Source organism: Hyposmocoma kahamanoa, unplaced genomic scaffold, assembly GCF_003589595.1.
Source record: "Hyposmocoma kahamanoa isolate Upper Pololo Valley unplaced genomic scaffold, ASM358959v1 79, whole genome shotgun sequence".
Classification (NCBI taxonomy): Eukaryota; Metazoa; Arthropoda; class Insecta; order Lepidoptera; family Cosmopterigidae; genus Hyposmocoma; species Hyposmocoma kahamanoa.
This window is the reverse complement of record NW_020653993.1, coordinates 907956-921505: the sequence shown is the minus strand read 5'-3', so window position 1 is coordinate 921505 and position 13550 is coordinate 907956. Positions and strand designations below refer to the sequence as shown.

The following is a 13550-nucleotide window of genomic DNA, read 5'->3' as shown; positions in this document are numbered from 1 at the left end:
GGCACATGGGACTTGCCAACTTACGTCCAAGGGTGAAGGGCGCAGTGGCAGTGCCCCTCAGATCTTTGCAATTTAAAGCTCTGAGTGGCACTGTTATTGTCATGGACAGGCGTGTAGCTTACCATTAGGCGCTCGACTTGTTCGCCCCGTCACATGATGTTATAAAAAAAAAGAAACTAAACAAGTCCGAATTCAAATTTTTCCCGTATTAATACGTTTCATTTTGGTTTTTTTTAAGGCCACGGGATATTAAATCATTTTTCCGAATTTAAATCGTGTATATTTGTTTTTTTCAAAGAAACCGTTGTTTTACAGGTCCCATGATCATGGTTGACTACTACTTTTCTGTCAATCGTGACCACGGGACTTGTAAAGGGCCCGAAAAGTTTGTTTGAAAAAAAAAACAAATATACGCGATTTAAATCCGGAAAAATAGTTTCATTTCCTATGTGTAACAATCGCGAAAACCTAGGAACTCGAAACTGAAGCCATTTGAAAAATGTATATCGTATAGTATATACATGTTCGATTTTGTTCAGTTGATATATAGAAATGATAATTGGTGCGTATATGCAAAGCACCTATCGCGACTTGTAAAATTTCGAGGTTTGTTGTTTTTTTTCTATCGAGAAAATTTTTAGGTATCGCGTTTTCACACCGTATAGTAATAAGTGTTTATCCTATATATTTTTTTCAAACTGACTGATTCAACAATTTCACTATTATGCGGGACCAACCAAAGCCATTTGCGGTTGTAATTACAGACAAAAATATGTATATTGAAATAAAACACAAAAAAACTGTATTTTTATATGCATATATTCGGATTCAATATTTCAATAGCTATCAGTTAATAATTAAAACAGCTTAACTTAAAAAAAATACAATGACTTTTCATCCGATACGTACAATCCGTAGTTAATTAGCTCTTATTTAATTAAAACTTAGTTATAAATTACAATTTTCATTATAGTTACATCTATTATTGAAATAAAAATATAATTTAACTAATAATCTCTGCGTGAGTTTAGAAATAAAAATACTTATGTACTTATTTTACAAAATGCGCTTTCGAGGTTACTTGTTTTTTTTTCATGAAATCTTACTTGAAATCTTCAACTTATTACAAAACAAAGTCATAAATATATATATTTATAAAACTTTCTTTAAACGTCCTGATACATTTTTAAGTCTGTCAATACGACTTTCAAATTTTGAGTATAACGCAAAACAACTGAAGATTACAAGTTACCTCCCTGGTTCAAAGTAAAGTCGACCTTATACTAAAGACAATATAAGTCACATATACAACTGGAGCACACACATTTACAAAATTGGATTTAAAAATAAAAACATCTTATTAAGTATTTACATTGTATAATCAATAAAACAAAATAAGGAACACTTTTCTTGCAAGTAAACACTTAAGTGATTGTAATAATTTAATTAGTGTAAACCGACATTTCATTTCATAGAACACCTCTACCATTCATTTAAGAAATGTCAAAGAAATGCTTAGAAATTTTTATTTTCTTTTAATCAAAATTTTTTTTTAATCAAAGAATACTTCTCCATATAACATTTGTTGGCTTAAAGCTTATTTTGCTTTATCGACTATAATAATTATAATAAATTTAGCGAACAATCACTAAACATAGCCTAAATATTTATTAATTAAATAATTTTATAGTATTTATAAGTTGATATGACTTGGATTCTGTACAATTAGGAATCGGGAGCTTTTGGGTCCTTTGATATTTTAACCGAATGATCATTTGAGAAAGACTTTTGAATTGAATTTGCGTTTTAATGCTATTGATATTAAAGCCTTATGAACCTTATAAGGTAGCATTTAGCAATTATTTCATTCGGAATATCCATCGTTATGTTTGCATTTTTTTATTTCGATACGGTGAAATATAGTAGTCATTTCCATATTTTTAAGCCAATTATTTATTTATATTTTTGTATTTTCTTTATCACACGGTTAAAAGAGCGCTACTCAATAAAAAGGACCCCTAAATAAAATAAACAATTCTCTATAATATAATCTATATTTAGCACTGGTCTTAAAATTAAGCGGTGGTTGCGACAATATGCGGCAACGTTTTGTGGAATCTCTCTCTTTTCATCCACAAACGTATCCACAAACAAAAGTATCCGCAAGTTTCTGTTTTACGTAATTCTACGAAAATTCATTTCGGTAATGGAAGTTGATTGCGAACTGGGATATTGGTGAATATTAAAAATGTTTTATTTTGCTGTGATGTTTAGGGGGCTAGATAGCTGTTGCTTCTAATAAATAAATAATTTCTGTGCTACACTGTCACAAAACCACAAAGTGTTCTAACTTTAATATAAATAAAGAGCTGTAAAGTATGGCAAGACTTTGAGAGCAGAGCATTTCGATACAAATAATTAGGCCTCAGAATTTGATGCTTCGTTGATACTTGTGACAAATTCAAACTTCACATTTATTAAGTGTTTTGTAAACAGTTGTTTTGAACAAGTTTTGAAGTTATGCGTAGTTTTTAAGGCGTTGACAACTTAGGGTGCTTTCAAATTAGACGCTTATAGAAGCAGCTGTAGTGGCGACACTGTTTGTGAATGTTCCATACAATATTCAGAAGCGCAGTGGCAGCGCTGCTGTAGTGACACACACGCGCGACTTTTGCAGTCACTTCTTACTTTGTTCTATTCTGTGAATCTGAACTATACGCAATTTTTTTGTAACCTATTTTTTTATGTCTCATAGCATAATGACAAAACTTGTTAAAAACAACCCTTTACAAAGCTCTGTAAAACTTTTGTTCTAAATAATAAAGTAAATAACCGGTTTACTAAAGAAATATTTTGTTTCGTAAAATAGGGAACATTGTCATTTTCAAATATTGATATGTATTTTTTAGTATTTACATCGTATTTTTTAATATTTTCAACTGTAATCGTATTTTTTTTCTAAAAAGAGCAAAATAAATTTTTGTTTCAGGTACGAAAAAAATATGTATAAAAATTGAAAATGATTGAAAAATACGAAAAAGATGATGTTCGATTTTTAAAATATTTCTTGGTTTCTTAATTTTACCACTTCCGAGAAAACTTCCAAAAATAAATCCTATCTTACGCAGACGTATTAGGATTTATTTTTCAAAAAGAGAGCCTCAATGATTTTCGTGGAATTTTCTTCTATTAATAATTTTGTCAATAAAAATAGTCAATATATTTTTTGTTCTAAGAATCAGAAACAAAATAAGTTTTTAGTAAGTCGGTAAATAATTTACCAATACTACGCCCAACTATTTTACAATCTATTTACATTAAGTGTAGGGAATAAATGACATTGGAGATAACATAACAATGAAATCTATTGAAGTATTTGAACAGTGTGCGAAATTGAATTATCAAAATAAAAGGGGACCTGTGTTCAGCTGTTTCACTTATTTTTAGTCTTTTGAGTCAAATTTGGAGTGAAACATCATTTTTCATGTAAATAACAGCATATTTTGTTCTAAATCGATAAAATGTTTTTCGTGAAATTTAATGTACATATTTCATGACATTTCATATTTGTAATGTAACGTTACGTCTTGTCCCCATTGTCATTTATTCACATAATTAAAATTAAGAAAGGACTAGAATCACTACACCATATTTATACCGTATTTTTCAGGCGCGAAGTAGCTATTGCCAGAATTGGAAAAGTTCGTTATCTGGGACGCTTGGAGCATACTCAAGTGGGGGGAGTTCTGGGACTGGTTTTCTGGGGACTCTGGGCCTGAAGAGAGAATGTTGTGGTGGGAGGGCCAAGCGGCTGGGGGCGACGGGTTCCCGAAAGATACTTGGTTGTAGAGTTGATTGCTATTGGTTGTCAGGTTGTGACCGTGGTGGGAGCCGTGGCTCTGGTTGACGGAGGAACCGTTGAAATATTCCATCTGAAAAAAGGGTTTTACGATTACTTATTTGTGTCGATTCACATAAATAGAAATCTAAAATACTTTATTACAAAGCAATACGATTACAAATAGTTTAAACCTTCTTCTTCTTCGTCTGATAACAAAAACCAAAACCAAGCCTTTATGAAATCCAAATGTAACTAAGGACTTTAATAAATTACGAGAAAAGTAAGTAGGTTTTCGCGCTACGTCCGATTCGTATCAGGGGGTCTACTCTCGATTACCGTCCGATATCCGTCCGAAACAATTACTGCCAAATAAGCAATACTTGACCAAATGAAAAGACCCGTGATGCGAATGAAGCTTCATTCTTGATACCTGTCTTTTAATTTGGTCGAATATTACTTATTTGACAGTAATTGTTTCGGACGGATGTCGGACGGAGATCGAGAATAGACCCCCGGTTCCGCATCTGAGAAATGACTGTCCGAAATGTCGTAGGTGTCCAAATGTCATTTTATTTCCGGGTGTAAAAGCGATATTTGTATTTTCTCTGATTCGAATCGGCACAAGTGACATCGGCAGGCTGGTTTTAATTCAAATTGGAATCGATCCAATCGGGTAGCCCATCCGAGTCTCTAAATCAGATGGGTTTCGAGCGAGAAGATGAATCTGATTCCTAGTATATCTTTCTAATTTGTTAGTTAAATCAAATATTGTTCCGATTAGAAATGTCAAAAGTTTCCGATCGGCCAGTTGTGAATCGCAATTATGCGCCTCGACTCGGAAGAGACGCACTTTCCGATCGGGAGAGGCAATCAAAATCGAGCTACCGAAGTGGGTCCGAATTTTCTAGATTTGAATAGTCTCGGATTCAGAACAAATACGCTTAGAACTAGCTCAAAAATAGTGTAGAATTCAACTCACCTGACTTGGATAATAAGGAGAATTATACGCGCTCTGTCCATAACCTTGATGGTGATGTCCAGTCGAATAACTCCTGATGTAGTCCGAGCTTCCCGGCCAGTGGAAACTATTATAATTATCAGGATGGTAGACGTTGCCTGGTCCGTTCAGACTCTGAGGAGTTATAGGGGGAGAAGGCGTCGTCATTATTGAAGAATTTGACCCGAGTGGTGTCAAGTTTCCAGTTAATCTTGAACTGTACTGGTCTTTAACAAGACTACTGCCGAAAGACTTTTCCGAGTAATCTAATTTAGATGAATAGTCCAGCCTTTTTGGACTGCTGTATAACTCTTGCTTCGGAGTAACTCCGTAACCATGGACGTTGGAAATATTTTCCGATGAAGAAGATTCTTTTCCGCTTAGTCTAAGGGCGTCAGTTGAGTTATAATGCGACAAAGACGACATATTCTTGTTCAGAGGTGACGAATCATAGTTAGAAGGTGTCGATTCTTTCTTGCAAATGACATTTATTGGTGGACTTACAGATGTCGTTGGTGTGATTGGAAGGTTTGGACTCGAAGTTGTGATGCTAGCATTTGTAGTTGTTAAACCAGAGCTGGTCGATTGTGATTTTGAAGTTGTCACTTTGGAGGATGTGTTAGAGGAACCCTTAAGGTTGTTACTGGATGATATTGATGACGTTTTGGAGTTTGACGAGGATTTGCTCGAAATTTGCGTGTTCGCCTGCTGCTGGAGCTGCTGTCTGCATTTCGCTCTTCGGTTTTTGAACCAGACCTGTCGGTAAAGAAAAACGTTGGTTAATTCATTGTAATGTGTAATGTGCAAGTGGTGGTACAGATTTGGTGTATCGGATTTCGATGTCATAGATACACGACCATAATAATATAAAATAACATATCGTTAAAAGACTAACTCAGAAGCGATGATGAGCCCTGAATTGTAGCTATCTGGAAATGGAAGTATTTTCCATTCCTTTGTCGTTTGCATCAGGAAAGATGAAGGAAAACGCTTCTTGCGAATTGGTGGCAACGGATTTCCTAGTAGGAGGTAACGGTAAGTATGGAACTAAATTGTACAGTTGCTGCACACACTTTCCGAAACGTATCCAATTGGAAAGAGCTGGTTATTTTTTTGTGGTGATCGAGACTAAGGTAGAAATTTATAAACCGAACTTCGACAAAGCAAGCAGAGTAGATTTTTAAATCAAACTTCTTGCTTGAAGTTAGGCAAAGTTCATTTAGTAATTACGAAAAACTTATTAATACAAAAATGGAATATAAGGAAAAGTTCCTCCGATCTGGTAGGATTCAAACATGCGCCTCTGCCATTTCAAGCCGACCGCTCTGCCAACTGAGCTACAGATCAAATAAATAGACCTTAGGAATTCTTGTATTCTTGGTTTTGGTTTTCGCAACTAGTACCGTCTAGTACAGAGATATAGTTGGTTTTAACGGACGTCTGGCAGTAGTGCCATTTGCGAGAAATTTAGGAAAGTTTTTCTTAAAAAATAACATGGTAGCAAAACTCATAATATTCATCAGCTCGCCATATTAGTAGCAGCAGAGCTCCTTGTGGAAGAGTTCGTCCAACTACTGCCGCCAAGCAGTAATGTGAGCATTACTGCGTTTCGCTTTTGAAGGGTGCTGTTGAAATTACAGGCACGTGGGGCTTGTCATCTTATCTCTCAGAGTGACAATAGGCGCAGTGGCAGTGTTCCTCAGATCTTTGCGATTTAAAGGTCTGAGTGGTACTGCAAATTTAGTGGACATGTCGTGGCGTGTCGTTTACCACCCGACTTGCTCGTCCAGTAAGTTGACATCATAAAAAATTTGTAGTTAATGTGACCGTTATATAACGAAAGGCATTAAAATTCGAGTGTTTAATGACTAATTATGTACAGTTACATACACTGGTTTATCTATACACATATTATAAGCTCTCTGTGACGTGTTCAGGAACCGCATGTTACGACTGGCGAAATGGCGGCAAATAAAAACTTTTCTCACGCATGTCACACAACCGTAGTTTTTTTTTTAATTTTTTAAGGCTTTGGCAAAGCCATCAGCCTGAACATGAAGTTTAATTGTTTCTGTAAATATGGCCACCACAAAGAGGATAGGCAATTTGAGGCGGCGTGCTTGGATTGACTCGGGATTCCTTAGAACGGGCCGATACGGGTATTTTAGTTCGAGATTCGTATAATTTCGCGTTTTAATCTTCGATTAAGGTGCAATAGCACTATCCTATTCCACTTTAAACCAGATTTCACAAAATAATTGAAAGTCAAAATAAAAACGACACTTTTCCCTCCAAAATGCCCAGAGTGAATCACCGTAGTTTTTATTTATTTCATAGACAAACTAGAGTAAGCCCCAACTATCATATCGTTCGATATCAAGGAACGTGTGAAATTTGTCAAAACTGTTTGCTATTGACATTTCATATCGAATAAAACTTCATCTCGACTGATATTAGAATTGAGGTCGAATCAAATTGTTTTGTTTTTCAGAGATGTTCGAAATTTGAATGTAATAATAGCATCGAATTTGATAATAACATTTTCACAGCTAAGAAATCTGTTCTAACAAAACGGTTTATCTTTATGCTGGTCGTAATTTGCGGTTTTTGAACACATCATAGAGGGTTTAAATATGGGTGTAGATAAAATATTTTTGATTAGTCCAAGTCAAAGTTCATTTAATAAATATCAGCCTTAGAAGCGTTGATTCCACAATCTTTGTCATCGTTGTCAATTAGTCTCTTTGTTTACGCACCGAGACCAAGACAGGTACCATCGGGCAGACAGAGAGGTAACAGCTGTATTCCAGACACGGTCGAATTTGCGCTTGATAAATATTGAAACGCTTTATAGAAGTATAGATACCTAATTATGTAGTTGTATAGGTATCTAGTACAAAAGTAGACAAATAAAATGTTTTTGTCACAAATTCCGCTATGTGAATGTCGTCACTGGAAAGGTAAAAAGTCTGCTCTACGTTGTGCAAAAAAAAAGTCATATGTATCATTGTTTAGATTTATTTTTGCTGAGCATTTTTTTGGCGCTTTAGTTATGTGATGATTCGCCATTTTCGAGTTTGCTTCGTGCTTTGTTTATAACAAATGTCCAAACTTTTTCCCTTCTGTACTCTATAGTATTAAAGAGATTTCTTTCTTCCCTAACCCTTTTCAAAACTTCATTTCAATCCATTCTATTTTCTCCATTTGCCACTTTCACTACACTTTTAAACCCCGTTAATGGCAAATTACGAATGTCGACCGGAATGTTTGTGATGACGACTGTCAAAAACTGCCTGTTTATTTGTATTCCTCGTATTAATGTTGTGTTTGTCAGTGTTATTTCATGAAAAAAATACTATTCATGAAGAACTACATTTTCATAAATGATTTGAAATGAATCTTTTCGATAAGTGTACTACCGGAATCCTTAAAACAAATCCATTAACACGGATCACTCTCATAAATTACAACCAATTAGACCCTCACAAGAAGCGTGCTCTTCAAATAGCGTGCCAAATGCGTGCGTGTGTGTACAGTTCAATTACATCACGCATTCTCGCTTTGTATTTGTCGAACGGCTTAGATTACGCGTGATTTATTGAGTTCTTGTGGTAGGGGATGATTTTGAACCTAATCAAGTTTTTAAACTATTTTGTTCTATCCGCTGTCATTACAATGTTGTAGTTTGAAAAAAAAAAAAAAAAAAGGTATAATATGTAATCATGTTATATGGAACACAATTGTAATTATATACTCTGTATTGTAATTTATATATTGTGGTTTCAAATTCTCTTGCACGTTTTGTCCATCATTGCATAAATAATCCGTCTACTTGGGATATATCTTTTTTCTTTTCTATTTATTATCTCTATTGTCTAATGTATTATTTCATTTTAATGTAATTTCACTACGCATGTGAACAATATATAAATACTATAACCTTTCGTACATGTCTATATAGAATGTACTACAGTCATTTTAAAATACAAAATGTCGTACTTCATCACACGTGATATTAAAGCTTCGTGATTAGCCAGTTTAAATTTCGTACTTAATTGCACGTGATATTAAAGCCCTGGGATTGGCCGCTTTATATTTTCTACTCCATTTTTAACTAAAAGCAGCAAAAATGTGTCTCTATCTGTCATAGTAACTTTTTATAATAGCCGTTTCACAATAAAACTTGCAAAACCATGCCATCTGCGCAAAATCTGGCCTATAATAAACCTGAGAACAATATGCGTATAACAGTGGGTAACTATACAGTAGATAGAGTAGGGAGCTAATCCGAGGTGGGAGCTCAACGTCACGACTGCGGGACGATAGTGTGACGTTGCGAATCAGTGTTTGCATTTGCGCGTTGTGCAACAGGAATGTTGAGAAAGCAATGATCTTAAAGTCACTATTTTTGTTATTATCAAAACTACAAGCGCATTTCCATTTCGGGGTCATAATTGATTCTTTCAATGTACTCGAGTAAAAAGCGTATTTTGTTTGACACTAGGTGACGGGACGAACTAGTCGTGTGCCTAGTGCTGAGTGACACTGTTATTGAACAGTGTCACTTAGACCTTTAAAGCACAAAGACCTGAGGTGCACTGCCGTTACCCTGAGATATAAGTAGACAAGTTACATGTGCCTGTAATTTTACCAGCCCCCTTACTCTTCAAATTCGGAACGCAGTAATGTCATTACTGCTTGTCGGCAGAAATAGGTAAGGTGGCAGTACTTCCCTGGATGAACCCTTTCACAACGAGCTCTACTGTCGCTAATATATAAATAAATAATATTTAGACTATTTGATTTAAAAAAAAAGAAACTTTTGCAGCAGAAATACAACTTTTCGGGTAATGAAACATAGTTTTCGACTCAAAGGCCTTAGCAACACTGTCTCACATTATTGCTTGGCCGAAATAGGTATAAGAGCTGTCTCTTTGTGTTCAACTGCAGCTTCGATACTATAATCATGCTGTCTACTATGCATTTACCTGACTACGGCAGACAAAAGTCCAAGGTAGGCTTTATGGTACCTAGAACTAATCTGGTGCGACTTCATAGAATGAGGTTATTTGCAGTACCTACCACACGATGTAGAGTGAGTGAGATGGCCCCCCTGTCCCGTGCACTTAGGTATCTAAATCAGTTGCTTAACTTAGACTCCTCATTGGACCTCTTTGCATGCTTAGAAACAAAATTCATATTTTCCGCAGGACGCTATCTGGAGTCCTTGACCGGAGACAGTAGTATTAAATGTTAGTTTAAAATGTAATAACAAATGGTTTTTATCTTTTTTTTTGTCAGTAATGTTAATCAGTAATAATTTATTGTTAGGCATTGTATTTATAATTTTATCAATTTTCATATTTTATTCACTTTTGTAATTGACTTAAGATTGATTGTACATTTAGCTTTAAGTCTTACTATTGCGTTTGGGTTGACTATAAGCAATATGTAATAAATAAATAAATAAAAGGGAGGATCTTGTTATGTTTTACGTTTGTGTACTTCGAGAAAAGTACATCGGTAGATTCAGTAATTACCCCGTTCATGGACAGTAATAGCGTTTGCCTTAAAATTAATAATAGATAACCCCAGACATAGTACTATAAAACTGTATGGTTTCATACATTCTTCGGCATAACTCTGCGCACGCGGTGATCTACTTTAGCCAAGTGCCGCATTTTTATTTAAACATGCAATGTACACTCTGTTTTCACGTAGTACGTTTCCAACTGTCCACCTATACACGACATCAAGGAAAGATTTGCCACCATAGTATCTGTATTTTTACGTGCAATATACTTTTACCATTGTCTTTGCAAGTCTTTCTCTGCGTACTACCACTACAATCCATGTATGGAGTACGGTGGCCCATACAAAATAGTATTTAAGTGTTTTCCATAAAATGGATTAAATTTAGTAAATTCGGTCTTTATATTTGTAGAAATCACTGTCTAAAAGATTAAAAAAATTATAATACCAATCAATCACGACATCATCACGACTCCGGATTGGTCGGTTGACTGACTCCTAATTCGTTGAAACGTTCAATTTATACCAACACGGGTAGCGCATTAGCGCCAATGGAATTACGCTCCGAATTTGAAAATCGAATCAGTATTGTTTGACGGCACATTAACCGACATAACGAGATTGCGCCCCCCATCTTGAAAATTTTAAGAACGGCTTAATTTTGCTTTTACTGAAGCGGAATATTTCTTATTGATCATCAGTGTCGCATGAATGCGTAAGGAATATTACCTCCACAAGTTGTTTTTGGACATAGAAATGGAGGCAATAGTATCTACTTTTTAACCAACTTCAGGAAAAGTATGAGGTTTTCAATTCGACTGTATATTTTTTTGTGCGCATGATACACAATATATGAACCGATGATGATGATTTTTGTTGGAAGTGAGTACCTCAGTAGGTATTGGTCCCATTTAAATTTGAAGACAATATTCTATATTTACTCCTAAACTAGGCGATGAATACGATTAACTTTTTAGTTTCAGTTTGTATGTATACATATAAGCAAAGTTTGAAGTCGATTCCTTTTTTTAATAAAAAATATGGATATTGTGGCCATTCTCGGACTAGTGTTCACTACCTAATTTCCGTTGCAACTTTTATTACTTAAGTATTGTAACAAACATAATTTAAACCATATACTTAACTTTGTTTGTCACAATAGTTCCAGTCCAAGTTTACCGACAAATGGCATTGGCATCTAAACGCTATTTCTGAATCGCGGTGTCAAGATTTTTGAATGGTGACTGCTTTAATACAATTTTGTTTATGTTGAGAAATTTGAGAATACTGAGAACTCAGGCAAACTAGGAGTAAAATCCGTTCTTGCGAACTGCTGCCCGTGCCTTCTGATATTGACGTACGTTGCGCTCATATAGGGTGAAAGACAATCTTGGGAACAACTGCCATAACATCTTTCTTACAACAACTTGGAGTTTTGACTTGGCTGGAGCTGCGTTAAGTCATTCCGCGGTAGAGAACCTCCTCCTTACAACATTGGATTTTTTATCGTGAAATTATCTAAATAATAAAAATTGTATTGTGATCTACCTGTACTCTACTTTCGGGGAGGTTGATCTTCAGCGCAACCTCTTCTCTCATAAAGATGTCCGGGTACCGCGTCTTGCCGAACAGAGCTTCTAAAACGTCTAGCTGCGCACGAGTGAACGTCGTTCGCTCCCGACGCTGTTTCCGCGGGTTTACTCCTGAGGACAATATAAAATTAGTGTTACTTGTGTAATATTTTCAATATCAAGAACATGGATACCTTAGAGTTTATATCTAACAGCCACAATACTGACTAACAATACTGTGACTTTACAATTTAATTGAATCTCCTTTAGGTACTTATTTGTATACGTCATGTCCATTTGTTTGTCTATAATATAAAACACAGTAGATTTTCTGATACGATGTTACGTCATCGGTGTTTTCTAGTAAGCGCCATTTCGAAATTTTTTTCAAGGGACCATGTTTTAGATTGACTGTTTTCATTTAATTGAAACCAAAATTGAATATCAAACGGGACGTAAATATTTTAAAACAGGTTTTTAAACCTAAAACATGAACCAATGAAAAATTTTTCAAAATGGCGCTTACGCCTTTTCTAGCGACGATACGTGCTGTATTTGCCTATTTATTGGGTTTACATTCGACTAATTTCTGTAGTGTTATTTTCTGTCCATGTTTAATAGTGTATATATGTTGGCGAATCTAATAAATAAATAAATCTATAGAGGCATATTTCACGTGAAAATGGGTGCATGAAAGTCTCCCCTCACGACGTACCATTCCTTTCCACCCAGGATAACAATGAGCGAATACCAAAACACCGATTGGCAAAACTTGTCATCACAATGGCATATACATTATTGTGTACACCATCGATACGGTAAGAATTTTATAATATTAAGTGACGTAACGAACAAGTCGTGCGCCTGATGGTAAGTATACTGAGCCCGTCCTGCGCCCATCAACCTGAGACATAAGTTGACAAGTCCCATTTGCATGTAATTTCACCAGCACCCTAACCCTTCAAAACCGGAACGCTGTAATGCTCACATTACTGCTTGGTGACAGAAATAGGTCAGGTGGCGGTATTACCCTGGACTACTTTACTTGTACCTACTACTTTAGTATGTTTAGTGCGAATGGTACTTTAGTGCGCTACATGTGCTAGACCTTCTCAGAAATATATAGGTACCTTTATGTATATTACATGACTGAAAGAATCAGTAAAATCAGCAAGGGAATTATGCAATTACACACATTTTGTAAGAACAAGTCGTACGCCTGGTGGTAAGCGACACGCCTGTCCATAATAGTAAGAGCTTAAATCGTTTGTGATTGCGTTGAGATCTGAGAGGCAATGCCACTGCGTCCGTCAACTTGAGACATAATTATGTTGAAAAGTCCCACGTGCATGCTAATTGAAAAGTTATATTACAAAATTGAAGAGTGCGTGTCAGATAAACATGTATGGAAAGACGACGTGAGTATAAATTCCACACAAATATGATTCAAAGTGTATTCCATAGCATTTAAGTTTATTAATTACAATCCATAGAGTTTCTTGCTCTTTCTTCTCAGGGAAGTCAACATAGTGAACGAGCAGTAGATTAAAACTATGACGTTTCCAAGTGTAACATTTTTAACTATGGAATAAACTGTTATTTGACTTTA

General features: G+C 35.4%; 1 protein-coding gene across 1 annotated transcript in view; it reads right to left on the bottom strand.

The window, feature by feature from the left end:
- Positions 1 to 3071: 3071 nt before the first annotated feature.
- LOC113233590 (homeotic protein ocelliless) overlaps positions 3072 to 13550 on the bottom strand; it is a 106678-nt gene continuing 96199 nt past the window's right edge. The window contains exons 3-5 of the mRNA XM_026468738.1: positions 11919 to 12073; positions 4821 to 5594; positions 3072 to 3932 (exon numbers count right to left, since the gene is read on the bottom strand). Coding sequence (XP_026324523.1) covers positions 3642 to 3932; positions 4821 to 5594; positions 11919 to 12073 — 1220 coding nt within the window. The 3' untranslated portion in view covers positions 3072 to 3641. The remainder of the gene's footprint in view (positions 3933 to 4820; positions 5595 to 11918; positions 12074 to 13550) is intronic.